At 47.1% G+C, this 14458-nt stretch overlaps 1 protein-coding gene across 1 annotated transcript in view; it reads left to right on the top strand.

Annotated features, from left to right (window-relative positions):
• Nucleotides 1–1531: 1531 nt before the first annotated feature.
• The window catches only part of HTRA1 (HtrA serine peptidase 1), a 32230-nt gene continuing 19303 nt past the window's right edge, over nt 1532–14458 (top strand). Inside the window, exon 1 of the mRNA XM_066323458.1 lies at nt 1532–2005. Within this exon, the coding sequence (XP_066179555.1) occupies nt 1552–2005 (454 nt within the window). The 5' untranslated portion in view covers nt 1532–1551. The remainder of the gene's footprint in view (nt 2006–14458) is intronic.

Raw genomic sequence — 14458 nt, 5'->3', positions numbered from 1 at the left:
TAGCTGCTTGGTTATCGGCGCCTGGTAAAGGTACGCTTAAATAATTATAGATTGGGAGTCAGTTCAAAAGTTTAATCGGCTTGTAATTTAAAAAAAAAAAAAAAAAAAAAAAAAAAAAAAAAAAAAAAAAAAGAAAAAAAGGCTTTTCTTAGTTTCCAGCTCTGTTAAACCGTTCTCTCTCAGCTTTGGCAGGGATGCCCTGTCCCTCGGAGCGCACTTGGTTGTAATTAAACCTCCTTTCAGAGCACCTTTTATGTGCCTAGAGAGCAGATGGCAGAGAAGCCGCTGTCCATAGGTTCTGGCCGGTGCCCAGCTGCCGGATAAATGGGATCAGCCTGCCTGTGGGATGGTGGAAAATGTCCTTTTTTTTTTTTTTTTTTTTTTTTTTTTTTCCTATTATTATTTCAGTTGATTAACCTTCTGCTAATTGCTGGTATCCACCTCGCCCTGCGGCTCTGAGCATCTCGGGTGAAGCGCGGGGCCGAGCAGGAGGCTCGGGAGCATCTTTCCCTTCCTCCCATCCCTCGGGGACCGGCCAGCGCCTTCCCGAGCCGGGAATCTCACAGGAACCCCGGCCCGGCCATTCCCGGTGGGGATGCCTGAGATTTGCATACATTTACATATAAATTAATGTATCGCTCCCCTCCTTCCACTACGGCACCGGCCCAGCGCTCCCCCATCATCTCCTTATCAGCTGCAAACCTTATCGGCGCTTGCTTTGGATTGTTTCCCCGTGATTCCTGAGGTGGGGAAGCGTTCACAGCCCCGTTCCCTTGTTTGCGGGAGCGCCTTATCGGCCTTTTGTCCCGATCTTAATCCGCAGGTCGCGATTTCGGTGCTTTCGCCGCTCAATTGCCCCGCAGCGCCGGAACCTCTGGTGGGTACGGAATGTCGCTGTCCCGGGGAGGTTGTTGCTGTCCCAAGTGGGTGTCACTGTCCTGGGGGATGATGTCGCTGTCCCAGGGAGGATGTCACTGTCCTGGGGAGCGGATGTCGTTGCCCTGGGGAGGGATGTCGCTGTCCCGGGGGTGGTGTCGCTGTCCCGGGGAGGGATGTCGTTGTCCTGGGGAGGGATGTCGCTGTGCTGGGGAGGGATGTCGCGGTCCGAGGATGGTGTGGCTGTCCCGGGGGATGGTGTCGCTGTCCCGGGATGGTGTCGTTGTCCCAGGGAGGGATGTCGCTGTCCTGGAGAGGGATGGCGCGGTCCGGGGATGGTGTGGCTGTCCCGGGATGGTGTCGCTGTCCTGGGGAGGGGATGGCGCTGTCCTGGGGAGGGATGTCGCTGTCCGGGGATGGTGTGGCTGTCCCGGGATGGTGTCGCTGTCCCGGGGAGGGATGTCGCTGTCCTGGGGAGGGATGTCGCTGGCCCGGGGGTGGTGTCGCTGTCCCGGGGGTGGTGTCGCTGGCCCGGGGGGGGGGCAGTGTGGGGGTGTCCCAGCCCGGGGGAGGCCGTGCCCGCTCTCCCGCCCCGCCCCGCCGCCTTTCTCCTTAAATCGGCCGCCCGGCCCCCGGCGCTCTCACCGCTCTCGCCGCCCCGGAGCCGCCGCCGCGATGCCGCTGCGGGGCTGGACGCTGCTGCTGGCGGCCCTGCTGCCCTCCGCGCTGCCGTCGCTGTCGGCCTCTCCTCAGCCCGCCTGCCCCGAGCGCTGCGATCGGTCGCGGTGCCCCGCGCTGCCCTCAGCCTGTCCCGGCGGGCCCGTGCTGGACTCCTGCGGCTGCTGCCGGGTGTGCGGGGCGGAGGAGGGCGAGGCGTGCGGCGGGGGCTCGGGGCCGCCGTGCGGAGAGGGGCTGCAGTGCGTTCTGCCGCCCGGAGCCGTCCCCGCCTCGGCCACGGTGCGAAAACGGGCGGCCCCGGGCCGCTGCCAGTGCACCAGCGCGGAGCCCGTGTGCGGCAGCGATGCCGTCACCTACGCCAGCCACTGCCAGCTGCGGGCCGCCAGCCGCCGCGCCGAGCGCCTCCGGCAGCCGCCCATCATCGCCATCCAGCGCGGAGCCTGCGGGCAGGGTGAGGATGGGGATGAGGATGAGGATGAGGATGATGAGGATGCTGTGTGGCCGGGGGATGGTGCGGGGGGAAGGCGCGGAGGGTCGGCCCCATGGTCCCCACGCCGGGTCGGGTTGCCGGCGGTGCGGCCGCGGCTTTGCCAGGAGGAGGGAGCGCGGAGAGGAGCCGCTTGGCCGCGGCTCAGCCTGAGCGCTCCAGCCCAGCCAGAAACCGGAGCTGGAATGCGGTTTGGGAGCGGCTGCCAAGTGCAGAGGGGGAAAAGCTCTGTACCCGATTCAAGCTTATCTCCCAGCCCCCGAGGGGTGATGCAGAGCTCCAAACTGGTGCAAACCTCAGAAGCGAGTACGGCTGCGGACCCGGGGCCGGCTGTGCGGCTCCGGCAAAGTTTGGAGAAAAAACTCGAGCCAGCTGCTGTCCCGGCTCTTTGTCACAGGGAAATGCCCCGGGGAATAAAACCAGGAATGCAGGAGCCTTTCAGATGTGATGGAGCAAAGGAGAGAAGGCAGAACAGGCAGCAGCCTGCCTTGGCCCGGCTTAGCAGATGCGCTCTGATTAATAAAAGCCTTGCCGGAAAGGCAAAAGCCTGTTAACAGCGTGTTGAGCTCGGTGTAGAGTTTTGTGTTTGTTTTTGTTGGGGATTTTTGAGGATGGAGATGGCCGCCGATAAGCAACGATGCGTGGCATTTCTCCTGCAGCATTCTTTAGCTGTCAGTGCAGTCAAACCGAATGTAATGCGAGCACTCGAGAGAGCCGCAGGACGGATGCAAATCGTTTGTCAGCGGTGTAAAAAGGCATTGCCGGGTTACGAAACGGCGGCTCAGCAGCTGGAGCGGCTGGGCTGAGCAGCCCGAGAAGTGTTTGGTGAGTGCAGGATGTGAGTGACACAAAGCGGGGCAGAGCCGAGCCGGGATAAACTGGGGATGATCGTCACAAGATGCAGCCCCTAATACAGGCTGGATTAAAGCTCCTAAACCGAGGCTGTGTAATCCCTTCCAAGCTATTCAGCACCATTACGGGGTAACGTGTGAAAATGAGCATGAATTAAGCCTTTATTTCTGAAGTGGTGGTAATTTTTAGTAAATCAGCGCTGTTTTAGCGAGCATTAATTCTTTTGGTATAAGTTGTATCATTTCTGAACTTCCTTTGTTTTAGAACACATCTTTTTGTCTAGCTTTAGCCATCACCTCTCCATCAGAAAAGCATTCTGATGTATAGTTGGCTGTGTGTTCAGCCTACAGATGAAGCTCACAGCTTTGGTGTCAACACAATCAATTTTTTGTACCCCTGGTTGTCCCTTCAATAGTGTCAAAGCTGTGCTGTGCTCCATGGCACGTTGCTGGCATTTGCTGACACTGGAGACAATCAAACCTTTCACACAGTTTCCTGATGCCCGGTGTAAGACAATGCCTTGTGATTTTTATTCTCGATTCATGAAACCAATACTGTTTTCTCAGCCTTTTCTGCTGAACGTTTGCAGAATTGAGGCTGTGTTTGAGCTGGGAGCAGTACGTGCCTCTGGTGGGGGATACAGAAAATGCACAGGCTGCACAGAGTCCCTCTCTGGGAAAGCTCTGCTGTTGTAGATCCATCAGGAGTAATTCCAGACAATCATTTTGCCCCGTTGCACCTCTGGAACAAAAAGAAAGTGCTGGAGAAGCCAAGCAGTAGCACATGTTTGTCCCTGGATGGGAGCAAACATTGCTACCAGCAAAGCTTTTTTTGATATGTAAAGAACCTGAAATAAAAAGGGATGGAGAGTAGGCTGTAAATCGATGTTCTGAAAAAGCATTGCCTTATATTTGGCTCTCTAAAGTAGTTAATTTGTAATTTTATTTTAAATTCGTCATCAGGAGTGCTTTTTCTACCTGAAGACTGAGTTATCTCTAGCCATTTTTTTTTTCATAGTAACACACCCACGTAAATAATTTGGTCAGTATAATGCAACAGCCTAGGGAAACAAAGGGATGGTAACAAAATGTTTGGAAAGAACTTTTTGTTGTTGTTTTTAACCTTCACGGTATTTCAGTAGCAGATCAAGTACAGTGATGCATATATTGATGAAAATAAAGTAAAACTTTCTGTCATTTTCAATTTTCATCTACTAGAGTCCACTCCCAGTGCTGGTTTTTTTTGTTGGTCAATGATTCCCAGGGAATCTCTTCGAATACCAGCTGTATTGGAGAGGATGCAGTAGAGGCAGGAGCAGGTTCCTCTGGCACGAGAGGATGCATGAGAGGGATGATTCCCTATGCAAAATGAGCCTCAAACCCTTCCCAGCAATGTCCAGCTGTGCTGTGCCCACAGCATAACCCTGTTGTGCCTTTTCTGCACCAGCCTGGACAGGGGTCCTGAGCTGCAGCTGTCACTAAAAAAACTTCCCTTTCCATCAGAGCATGAGAGACAGGAGCTGCCAGGGGATGTTCAGGCCTGCAGAGCCCGTGCTGGTGCAGCTCTGGGTGTGTTGATGCTGCAGAAGAGGCACAGAGACAAGGTGAATGTCCCTCTGGGCAGAAACTGTGGCTGTGTCAGAGCATCCCACACCCAGGAGCGAGGTCAGTGCCACGACACCTCAGCATTCAGTGGTGAGGCTCAGCACGCTGGGAGGATGTTTTCTTTTTCTTCTGCAAATATGTTTTTGGTGGCCTTAAACCCCTCCTGCTGACCAAGGGAAGAAGGCTCAGCACACAACTTAAACCAGGCTTTATTCCCCTCCTCGTTTTTCCCACAGGTGTTGGCAGGTGTTTTGGGGCAGTGTGCTCTTCCCTCCACGTAGTTCTCTTCACACTGTAAAATATAAACTAACCTGGATTTGTCCTTTCCACACTAACCCGAGGAAGAAGAGTGTTCCTAGTGGTTGCTCTCCATTTCAAACTATTTTCTGCCTGGTTCTGAGCTGCTTTTTATATGTTTTCATATTTTTATGAGGTTTGTTATGTGTGATGTGGTATCCCAGTGAGCTCAGCAGCCCTCAGCTTGCTGGCATCGGTCAGAAGGTGGCTCACACTTTGGTCCCAGGCATGCTCACAGCACGATGTCACATCTGGGCTTTGATGGGAGCTTTTAGGGCTTAGATTAAGCAGCTCGTTACAGCCTGATTGCCTGCGCAGAGGCAGAGGTGGGGGGTAACTCTCAATCTGGAAATCTGTATCACTGAGATAGACTTAGCTCCTTCATCACCTGATTTCACAGTTCTAGAGACAAGGAGGGTGAAGCAGGAATAAAAAAAAATCGCTCAGTTTCTAGCGAAGTGGCTGACTTTGTGTTTTGAAATGCACCAGGCAAAACTGCATCCAAGTGTCTCTGTGTAATTATCTGGCAGGAGAAAAGGACCTCTGCGGTCAATAACCCATTTGTCACTCGCTGAGTCCTTCTAAAACAGCCTGAGAGTGAGCTCAGTGCTGCAGAGGATGGGCAGGAGATGGACCTGCCTGCATTCTGTGCCCGCTGCTGCTCATGGGGACAGGGATGAGCCTGGAATAATCGGGGCAGGGACAGGAACTCAGCAGGGAAATCTGGGAAGGTTGGGAACTCGGCCAGACATTTATCAAGAGGGAAGTTGATACTGTTGTTATGAAGGAGGCTTTCAGCTGTTTCCCTGAAGTTCATAACAGGCACATGGTGGTGTTTTTATTTTTATTACTATTATTATTTGTGTGCTGAAGAAGTGTTGGGAGACTTTGGCAGGTTACTTGGCACGTGCCAAGTCTATTAAAAACGACCCAGGAGGACCAGGTTTTTAGGGTCTGAGTGCACAAATGAGCATTCCAGTGCTGCTAAATTTAATCTCCTCCCTCAGCTGCTGTTTGGGTGGTCTGAACATCATTCTTTTCCAACTTTTCCTCAGTCTATTTTGCAGCAGCAGGAGAAGGGAAGGAGGGAGGGAGGGAGAGAAGAGGCAGCTGAAGGCAATGGAAATAAATAGCAACATCTTTCCAGAAGAGAACCAATTCCCAAGTGTGGGATTAAAAATCTTTTCCAAAGCCAAGTACTCAGCTCGGAGAGGAGGCCACTGTAAGAAGTGGTTTGTCAGAAGCAGCTCACCTTTTCCCCTCTCCACATCTAGATTTCCTTCCTGGGGAGCAGGCAGTAATTTTGCAGTCTCCAGACTTCAAACAGTCAAGTCGGTAAACACAGATTTGGAAAGATTCAATCCTTTCATCTTCCAGGCTTTGAAATTTAAAGGTACCTGTGGACTGGGCAGGAATTCTTGAGGCCGTGAGTAAGCAGCAGGAGTGTTGTTAAGCAGATTTGGATGTGAGGGAGGCAGCATATCCCAAGCAGCTCTCAGGCTCTGCCGTCCAAGAAATAGGAGAAGCTGGAAAATATTTTTCAAATGTGAATTTACGTGTGCTTGGATTGAAAGGAAGCAACGTCAGAAATAGAAACTGGGGTATTGTGGGACTTGATTCGTGTTGAAAGCACAGCCATTCCTCACTCCCAGGAGCTGCTGGGGCCTCTAGGAGCTCTGGCTGGACTTGGCAGTGAGTCCCACTGCCTTTTAACTGGGCCCAAGTGAATACCTGACATTATTTTGGAGGCTGCGTTCAGGATGTAGAATAGAAGACTTCATTTTGCCTTCTGGATGCAGCTCACTGTGGTTCCCAAATTGGTTGTCATGCTTCAAAGAGAAGAGTATAACTGAAAAATAAGCCTCCACTCCCTTATATCAAAGGGCTATAAAATAATTTGTCTTATACTAATGGATGTTGACCTTATATCTGTAGGTAACAGGAGAGTTATAATATCTTGTGAGACAGGACACAGGTGACAAGTTATTTTAAAGATAAGTGAACTGAGAAGATTTTTGCTACCATATTTTACAAACTGGAGGTGAATTACTCAGGGAGACAGAGCAGCTCTTGAATTTCTGGGTTAATATCAGGCACCCTGGTGCCACTGATAAGGTGATGCACAAGGCTGCAGGTCAGCTGGGTTGTGCAATTCTTTACAATTGCTCTGCCAAGAGCTTGATTCTGGAGGGAAAAAAAAAGTGGAAAAACAAAGGAAGTGTGTGTTTCATGTGTAAGCAGATGCATTTTCCTCTGCCTTTCCTGCAGGCTGGTACCTGGCCCTGTCACTGTGAGCAGTGCCATTAAAACTCCGTGTGGTTTTGGTTAACCAATACCAAACCTCTTTTTTGTCTCTGTCATCTTCTCCCCATCGGGGTTTCTCAGTCTTTCCATCTCCTCACTCTTGTAAAGCCTTTTTTTCTTTTTGGTGATACAAGGGAGAGGGATGTGCAATGAATAGTTACTACATCCCCTTTTGCAGAAGTGCAAAGAGACAGAGCTGTGGCGCTTAAAATGTTTCTCCTAACACATGGATTTGCACATAGTTTTGTTGCCAGAAAACTGATGGATAAAATAACCCTTATTAAATCTGGTAACCATGCACAGAAGTTACCCAGTGGTCTAAGATTTGAAATATTTTCTGTAGCAGAGGGTAACATTAGCAGGAGCTCTTAATATTTTTCCAGAGGGTGCTGTCATTGCCCCATTTCACCGACAGTGAATCTAGGGCAGGGAAAGATAAAGAGCTTTGCTCAAGGTCAGCCAGCAGCAGAGCTGAGAGCAAACTGAGCTTTCAGGAGTCCCTGCTCAGTTTTCTGCACCCTGCCAGCGTTGCTGCTCCATTTTCCATTGCTTTTCTTTTCCATTACTCCATTTCTCTAACTTGCAGGCTGCAGTTTTGGCTTTGCCCTGCTCACAGCATCGATGATCCGTCGATTTGCATCGGCAGAAAACCCTCTTGGAGGAGGGAAGGAGTGGGTGGACCAAGCACTGGGAAGGAAGAGAAACCCAAACAAGTCTCTCTCCTCCCACCATCCCACCCCCGAAATAAACACAGCCCCCGAGGAATCTCATGCTTCAGCCTTTGTGGTGGTAAAGGGATGATTCATTCTTTTTTCCAGGACAGGGCAGGCAGTGTTTGGAATGTCTGCCCTTTATCTCTGTGTAGACCTCAATCTAAGAAGGTAAAGCCTGGCTGACCCATGCTTTCTTTTGTATTCAGAGACTAAAAGTGAGCAAGCAGAGCCACTTATAAAATATGAAAAATACTCAGATGGTCCATAAAATAGAGCAGGATAGGTGTTAATAGATATGAATATCAATTTTTAATTAGCCACTGTTGATAGGGGACCAGTGAATATAATAATTAGAACTCTAGATATCTTTGAAAAATGAATATTTGAGAGAGTGAAATTGAAACCTGCTGTCCTCTAAACCTTTCATGAGGAACTACAGGAGCAGCAGGGCTCTGTGTGACAGTGGCTGCCCCACCAGTGGCAGTGCCACCCCCTTATTGCACCTCTCCAGGTAGAGTGGCAGAAGGAACATCTACATTACCCCAGGTTCATTTCCCAGCCACTCACTGATTCCTGATTGGAATTGAAACAAATCTGGGTGGTCTTGGAGTGATTCTTGAGACAGATGTAGAAAATACTGCCAAAGGCTGACAGATTTCTCAGGCTGTTGAGGCTTTTGCAATGTAGTCATGCTGGGTTCATGTACTGTACAATTATAACACCCCAGAGTAGGAGAGGTGTCTGGTTTATTACTGTTCTGATGGGGTTTCTATCTCTTTTTCCTAAAAAATTGATCCTTATTTGTATCAGCTCCATGTCACTTCTAAGTCCTGCCACAGCAAAGTGGTGAAATCAATGCCTTCTCCAGCTGCAGAGAAGCAGCATCTTAGGAAGCTTTTTATAGGCTTTCCCCTTAAGAGTTTGTTTTTTGGTTGGTTTCTTTTTTTTTCAGGCTAGAGAGAAGTTTAAGAAGCATGAAAACAAGAACTTGTTTTTATTCCCTGGTGTCTTCATACCAGGGTTCCTGGAAGTTGAAGCTAAGTCTCTCTTAAGCAGAGATTTCTTCTGGACATGCAGTGTGAAAGTTTCTCACATACTTAAAATGAGATCTTGATGGGTTTATAATTTTCCGTGGAATTCTCCAGATCAGACAGCTGCTGGTTACATGTGGGATATAGGAATTAGCACGTTGTTGGTACTTAATGGGCATTTGGAGGTTATTTTGCTGGTTCTCTGCCTGTAGTGAGCTGGAGCTGGGAGGTAAAGCAGGGTGATGACCCGACTTGGAAGGCACAGAGACTGAGCAGGGCTGGAAAAAAAAAAAAAAAAAAAAAAAAAAAAAAAAAAAAAAAAAAAAAAAAAAGGAGAGGAGAAATTATTCCTGACTCATCTGTTGTATTTTCAGCCTTCTGCAGAGAAGAGAATTGTCTGCTTTAACCTGTTGGCTGAAATACTCTGTTCCTCTGTCTGCGGGAAATGGGACAGACTCTTTTCCACAACTACCTGAATTACATTTTTTAGTGTTTCCAGCTCAGGCAGAGCTGCTGTTAATGATAGTTTCGAGCTCAGCACTCTTTGCCCTTGTCCTGAATTGCTCTTCACCTTTATTCCGTGTGTCTGAGCATCTCCCTGCAGGCTGCCTCATGCCACTCCTGGTGCCCTGTGCAGGGCACTGCCAGCGCTGCTGGCACGGCCACCAGGGCTCTGTGCCTTTGTCAGAGGGCTTCTGGCTCCCAATTAATTTGTCATCTCTGCTGAGCCCCCCTCAGCATTGTATTAATATGGCAATGCTGCTGCAGGAACGGCGTGTTCCTGCTCCCAGGGCTGCGTTCCTCCTTCCCTGCCCTTCCAGGGGCTCCAGGCCTGCCTGTTTATGCACAAGCTGAGTTTCCTCCCACCTCACCGCTGCTGTTTACAGAAGGAATTGCAGTTTTCCTGTTGTTTTAGATGGAGCTGTCTCTCCTCTCTGGATCCCTGCCCTCCCTGCTGACACCCAGTTGCCTCTGAGCCTCATCAGCTCAAAAGCCTCTGGTGGTTTTTGCTCCTTGCTGCTGTAGCTGGGAGTCTGTTTTGCAGGGGCAGCCAGTGCACTTGGTTTTATAAAGGAATTTCTGGCATTCTTGAGAGTTTTTATGTACATATTTTCCCCGCTGTGAGATTCTGCAAGGGTTGCTAAAGGCCGAGATTGTTCCAATCAGATAAAATAGGGGTTATGCCCATTTTAGAGCTAAATCTTAAGACACTAAAACACAAATTGCTTTTCACAAGTTGCATGGAGACGGAGTAACACAGTTTGGACCAAGATGCACCCATCCAGGGTGTTTCTTCTCTGCAGAACCTTCCAGTCCTGTGACCTGTAGTAATTCAGCAGCTGAGTTGTTACAAAGATGTTCTGTATCTGATTAACTTCTCACTTATTCTGCCTTGTAGATAAGCGGTAGGAAAAGTTCCTGTTTGGCTAAAAGTGAAAGTGTAAATCTGAAATTGTATAGGAACTTCCTAGAGGAAAGCTGTGGGCATGTTACCTGAGGAATTTGCCCGTTGACCTTTTTCAGTGACAAGGACATCCTCAACAGCCTTGGTACTGGATACCAAAGAGGTCTGATTCCCACTGAGAAAGAAGCTGGACTAAAGAGCCTGGACCAAAGTTCTCTGAAGACTTTGCTTTGCAATTTCATCATCTTCAAATACTTTTTATTGCTGTTTTATAAACACACTTATAGAACTCCTTATGTCATTCTCCCCGTATAACTTGATAATTCTTATTATCATAGCGTGGTCTGGCTCGGAAGGGACCTTAAATTCCATCCAGTTCCACCCCTGCCATGGGCAGGGACACCTTCCACTATTCCAGGCTGCTCCAAGCCCTGTCCTGCCCTTGGACACTTGCAGGGATGGGACATCAGACATTGGGAACATCCTTGTGTTGCCAATATCTGCTTTTATTTATTTCTCCAACTGAATTCTCAATACCTCTCCCTTTCAAGCTCTTCTCAGGGCATTAATTTGTGGTCAGTAGCAAATGAGTAGAATATCAACTAAAACATGAAACTTTTTCACCTTTATTTTGTTACGTGCTTTTGTCTATGAGAGACCACACATTGCTCTGAAAACTGTCCCTGTGTTACCATTAATTTGAGAGCTGTTCTGTTCTATGAACTTTGTGTAGATTCCCTGTTTTGTTTATCTTGGCAGCTCTTTAGGGTTTGTTTAAAATCAGTGATTAAAATGAATGAGTTTCTGCTTTTGGATTAGCAGGGAAAATGCAAAGTCCTTGTTGAAGACTGCCAAGAAAGAATTGATCATCTAAATATTATGATGATGAGAATGGACTTTGGTTTCCCTTTGCACGTGTGCAATTATGCCAAATAGCAATTTCACTTAAAATCCTCACTTTAATCTTGAAGTGATTCTTGCTGCAGGAAATATTTTAAGTGAAGACCAGATTTGTGGAGTTTACTGTTTGGAGAGATTTCAAGCATTTTATTCTACTATTATTTAGGGCTACGAAAATATTTTTGATTTTAGGAATGTTGGAGCAGTATAGACTTTCCTCCCAGAAATTTCTGAAGTGTCTTGAGTTTCTGCATGGATTATACAGGGGAAAAAATAACTGATGCAATAGCATCTGTATTAACAAGGTGCTGTGGTTTAGACCTCTCAAAATTCCCTCCAATGACCTAAGAGCTGCTCTTGAGCAAATTGCCTGTGACACGTAGAATGTTGTTCTTTATTTTCTTAGTGTTTTCATTGTGTAATACCCTTTTTTTGGTGAATTACACAATTTATCCTTGAATAGGAAGTGGAATATTTAGGCTTGCAGTTTTCTGGAATTTAAAAAAAGAAAGTGTGGCAGCAGATTCCCACACTTTTTCCTTGTCTCTCTCCAGCAGGGCTTCCTGACTCCCCTGTTTTCAGTGAGCTTGAGCACCTTTGCTGGAGGTTTTTGGTTTTTTTTGTCTCCATAGTCAGAGGTTTGAAGGTTTTCCTATGGCATGAATGGAAGTTTGTACAAACAGCAGCGGCTGGAGTTTTATTTGGGAGGGTGGAAGTTCTCCAAGGAAAACTTGGTTTGTGGTTTGTGTCAGTAGTCACCGGTTCTGGCAGCCCAGAGGTTTCGTGAGCGCTGCAGCTCTTTTGGTTTCGTTCTGCAGAGAATCCCAAACCCAAGCCATGCTTTCAAACCCCTTGGTGTGTGTCTAAATAAGTGGTGATGAGTGCAGGGGGAAATAATCACCTATTTTCAGTAGCCTGGGCAGTTTAATATCTTCAGTTATCCCATAAACTGCAGCCCTGCCATGAGGGTGGCACAGAGAGAGTCGCTGGGATGTGATTTTTCCCCCTCTCATCTTGCCCAAGACAAAAAGTCCTATTAAATGGGATTATGACTTTGCTCCTTACTTCCGTCAGTGGGAAGGTCCTGATGAAGGAGAGCAGAACCCCCTTTTCAAAAACGAGTGAAAACTGGGTGGGGAAAAGCCCCGTGCCTGACTGAGATGTGCCCAAAGCTTTGTTTGAAGACCTGCTCTCTTCTCTGTGCCAAGAGAAGTGTTCTAAAGCATCAGACACAGCTCTCCCAGCAGAAGGGGAGAGCTTACTCTGGTGAGATTTCTATCTCCAAAGCATCTCTTCAGTTTAGCCCAAAATAATCACCAAAAGCAGCGTGTGTGAGCATCATTGCGTTGATGCCACTTTGAGTAATGACCTAACCAGAACCCAGATCTTAATTTGCTTTTTGGCTCCTCTTTATGAAACCAAATTACTTCAGTTGTTTACAACTGGGTGTGCTTTTTTTTCATGGCTTGGTACTCTGTCTTGCTCTCCTAGCAGTCTGTTTACTGATTATTAGCCCTGTTAATGCCACTTGGCAGAGATTTGTCTTCTCATTTCAGGGCTGGCAGCCAGCACACCTTTGAAGTCTTTGAAAAATTAGTTGCCTTGGGAATTCTTCATGCTACAACCTATTTATATTTTGGGTTTGTTTTTATTTTTTGTCATTAACTGAATTCATAACAATCATCTTTATAATGCCATTAATAAAGGTTTCTTAGCCATGCTCGTGGGCATTTAGGGCATTGTGCAATAGTTCAATAAAAACGTTACAAAACACAATCATCACAGCATATAAATAGAAAGAGGAGCAGTCTGGGAAGATCTGAACGTCAGAGCCTGAAGGTATTTAGGAACTAAAGCTTTATTCAAGCCCAACTCTCAATGATTTAGAAACAAACCAAAACAACACCAACCCCACAAAAAAAACCCCCAAAAAACCCCATAAAAAAAACCAAACCAAACCAACAACAATAAAACAAAAAAAACAAAACAAAACAAAAACTCACAAAAAACAAAAACCAAAACCAAACAAAAACCCAAAAAAACTCCCCCCAAATGAAAACATTTATTTTCTACTAAGGCCCTGAGCTATTACAGCTGGAAAGTAGATGTGTAAGAGAGAAGAGGAAAGTATATCTGGTGAAGCTCAGTTTCACTGCTGTCTCCTACAGTGGCTGATGGTGGCTGGAAATTGCCCTGTGCTGGTTGAGGAATGAGCATCTACTCATATTCAATTTGTAAGCTGGGTGTTTTTATGGCCATTTAGGCTTCCACGTGGTGGTTTGTGCCTAGGTTCAAATCTTGGATAAAATTTCACACAGAGGTGATTTCTTGTAGGAAAGATCAGTGCAGCTCTCAGCTCCCTGTCTGTAACTCAGTAATCCCAAAGAGCAATTAGGTTGGTTTTTTGCCCTCCTTTATACTTTAGCTCAGTGATAAAAGAAATTTTTCAATGTATCAGTATTTCTACTACATCCTTCAGATTTTATGTTGATGGTAAAGGCCGGTTCACAGGAATTTTTGCGTGAATATTCATCAATGAGTTCATCAAGATTAGTACTTTTGACTGTTGTTTATTTGCTTTAAAAAGGTATGTTTTCCATTTAAATGGGCAGTGGTTCAAGAGCAGTTGCAAAACTGTGTTACACAATGCAGGAATTCCTAATACATAAGCACTAGGCAGGCGTGGCCAGCTGCTGGGAGCTTTTTGGGTCAGTATGCCATGAATTGGTGTTTATTATCTAACTTTTTCAAACTAGGAAATTCTGAACTCTTTTTGTTTTCACTCCGCAGTTTCGTTTGGGACTGCATGAGGAGGTGGATTATGGACAAAATACTGTTGCCTCTGAAATCCTGGCTTTTGTAGGCTCTAGCTCCAAGGGAAGGCAGCTCTGGGGTGAAGTATTAGCAGTCTTACCATGTACAGCCTGGGCATCCTTTTTCTTCTTCAGTGGCTAAAAGCAAAAAAGATTGAAGGCATGGAAAAAAAAGCTGTGCTTTTCCTGTGCAGTTCCCTCAACCATGGAGCTGCTTCTTTTTTTTTTTTCTTTATTTTCCCAAGGGCAGGATGTGACCTTTGGATTTCTACAGCATTGCAGCTGAGATGAAATCATTTTATAAGCAGCGATCAAAAAGCATATCGATGGCTGCAGCAGTGCCCCGTGGGGTTTTAGCCCAGCACCACGTTAATCCTATCTGGTAATCTGCCTAAGCACCTATTTAATGCAAGTGGATAATTCCTAACTGCTTTTCTTATTGCAGCAGTTTCCCAAAACTGTCCCTGTTATTACTGTCAGCTTTACAGCAATGAAATG

This window comes from Sylvia atricapilla, chromosome 8 (assembly GCF_009819655.1).
Source record: "Sylvia atricapilla isolate bSylAtr1 chromosome 8, bSylAtr1.pri, whole genome shotgun sequence".
NCBI lineage: Eukaryota > Metazoa > Chordata > Aves > Passeriformes > Sylviidae > Sylvia > Sylvia atricapilla.
This window is presented reverse-complemented; position numbering and strand designations above follow the sequence as displayed.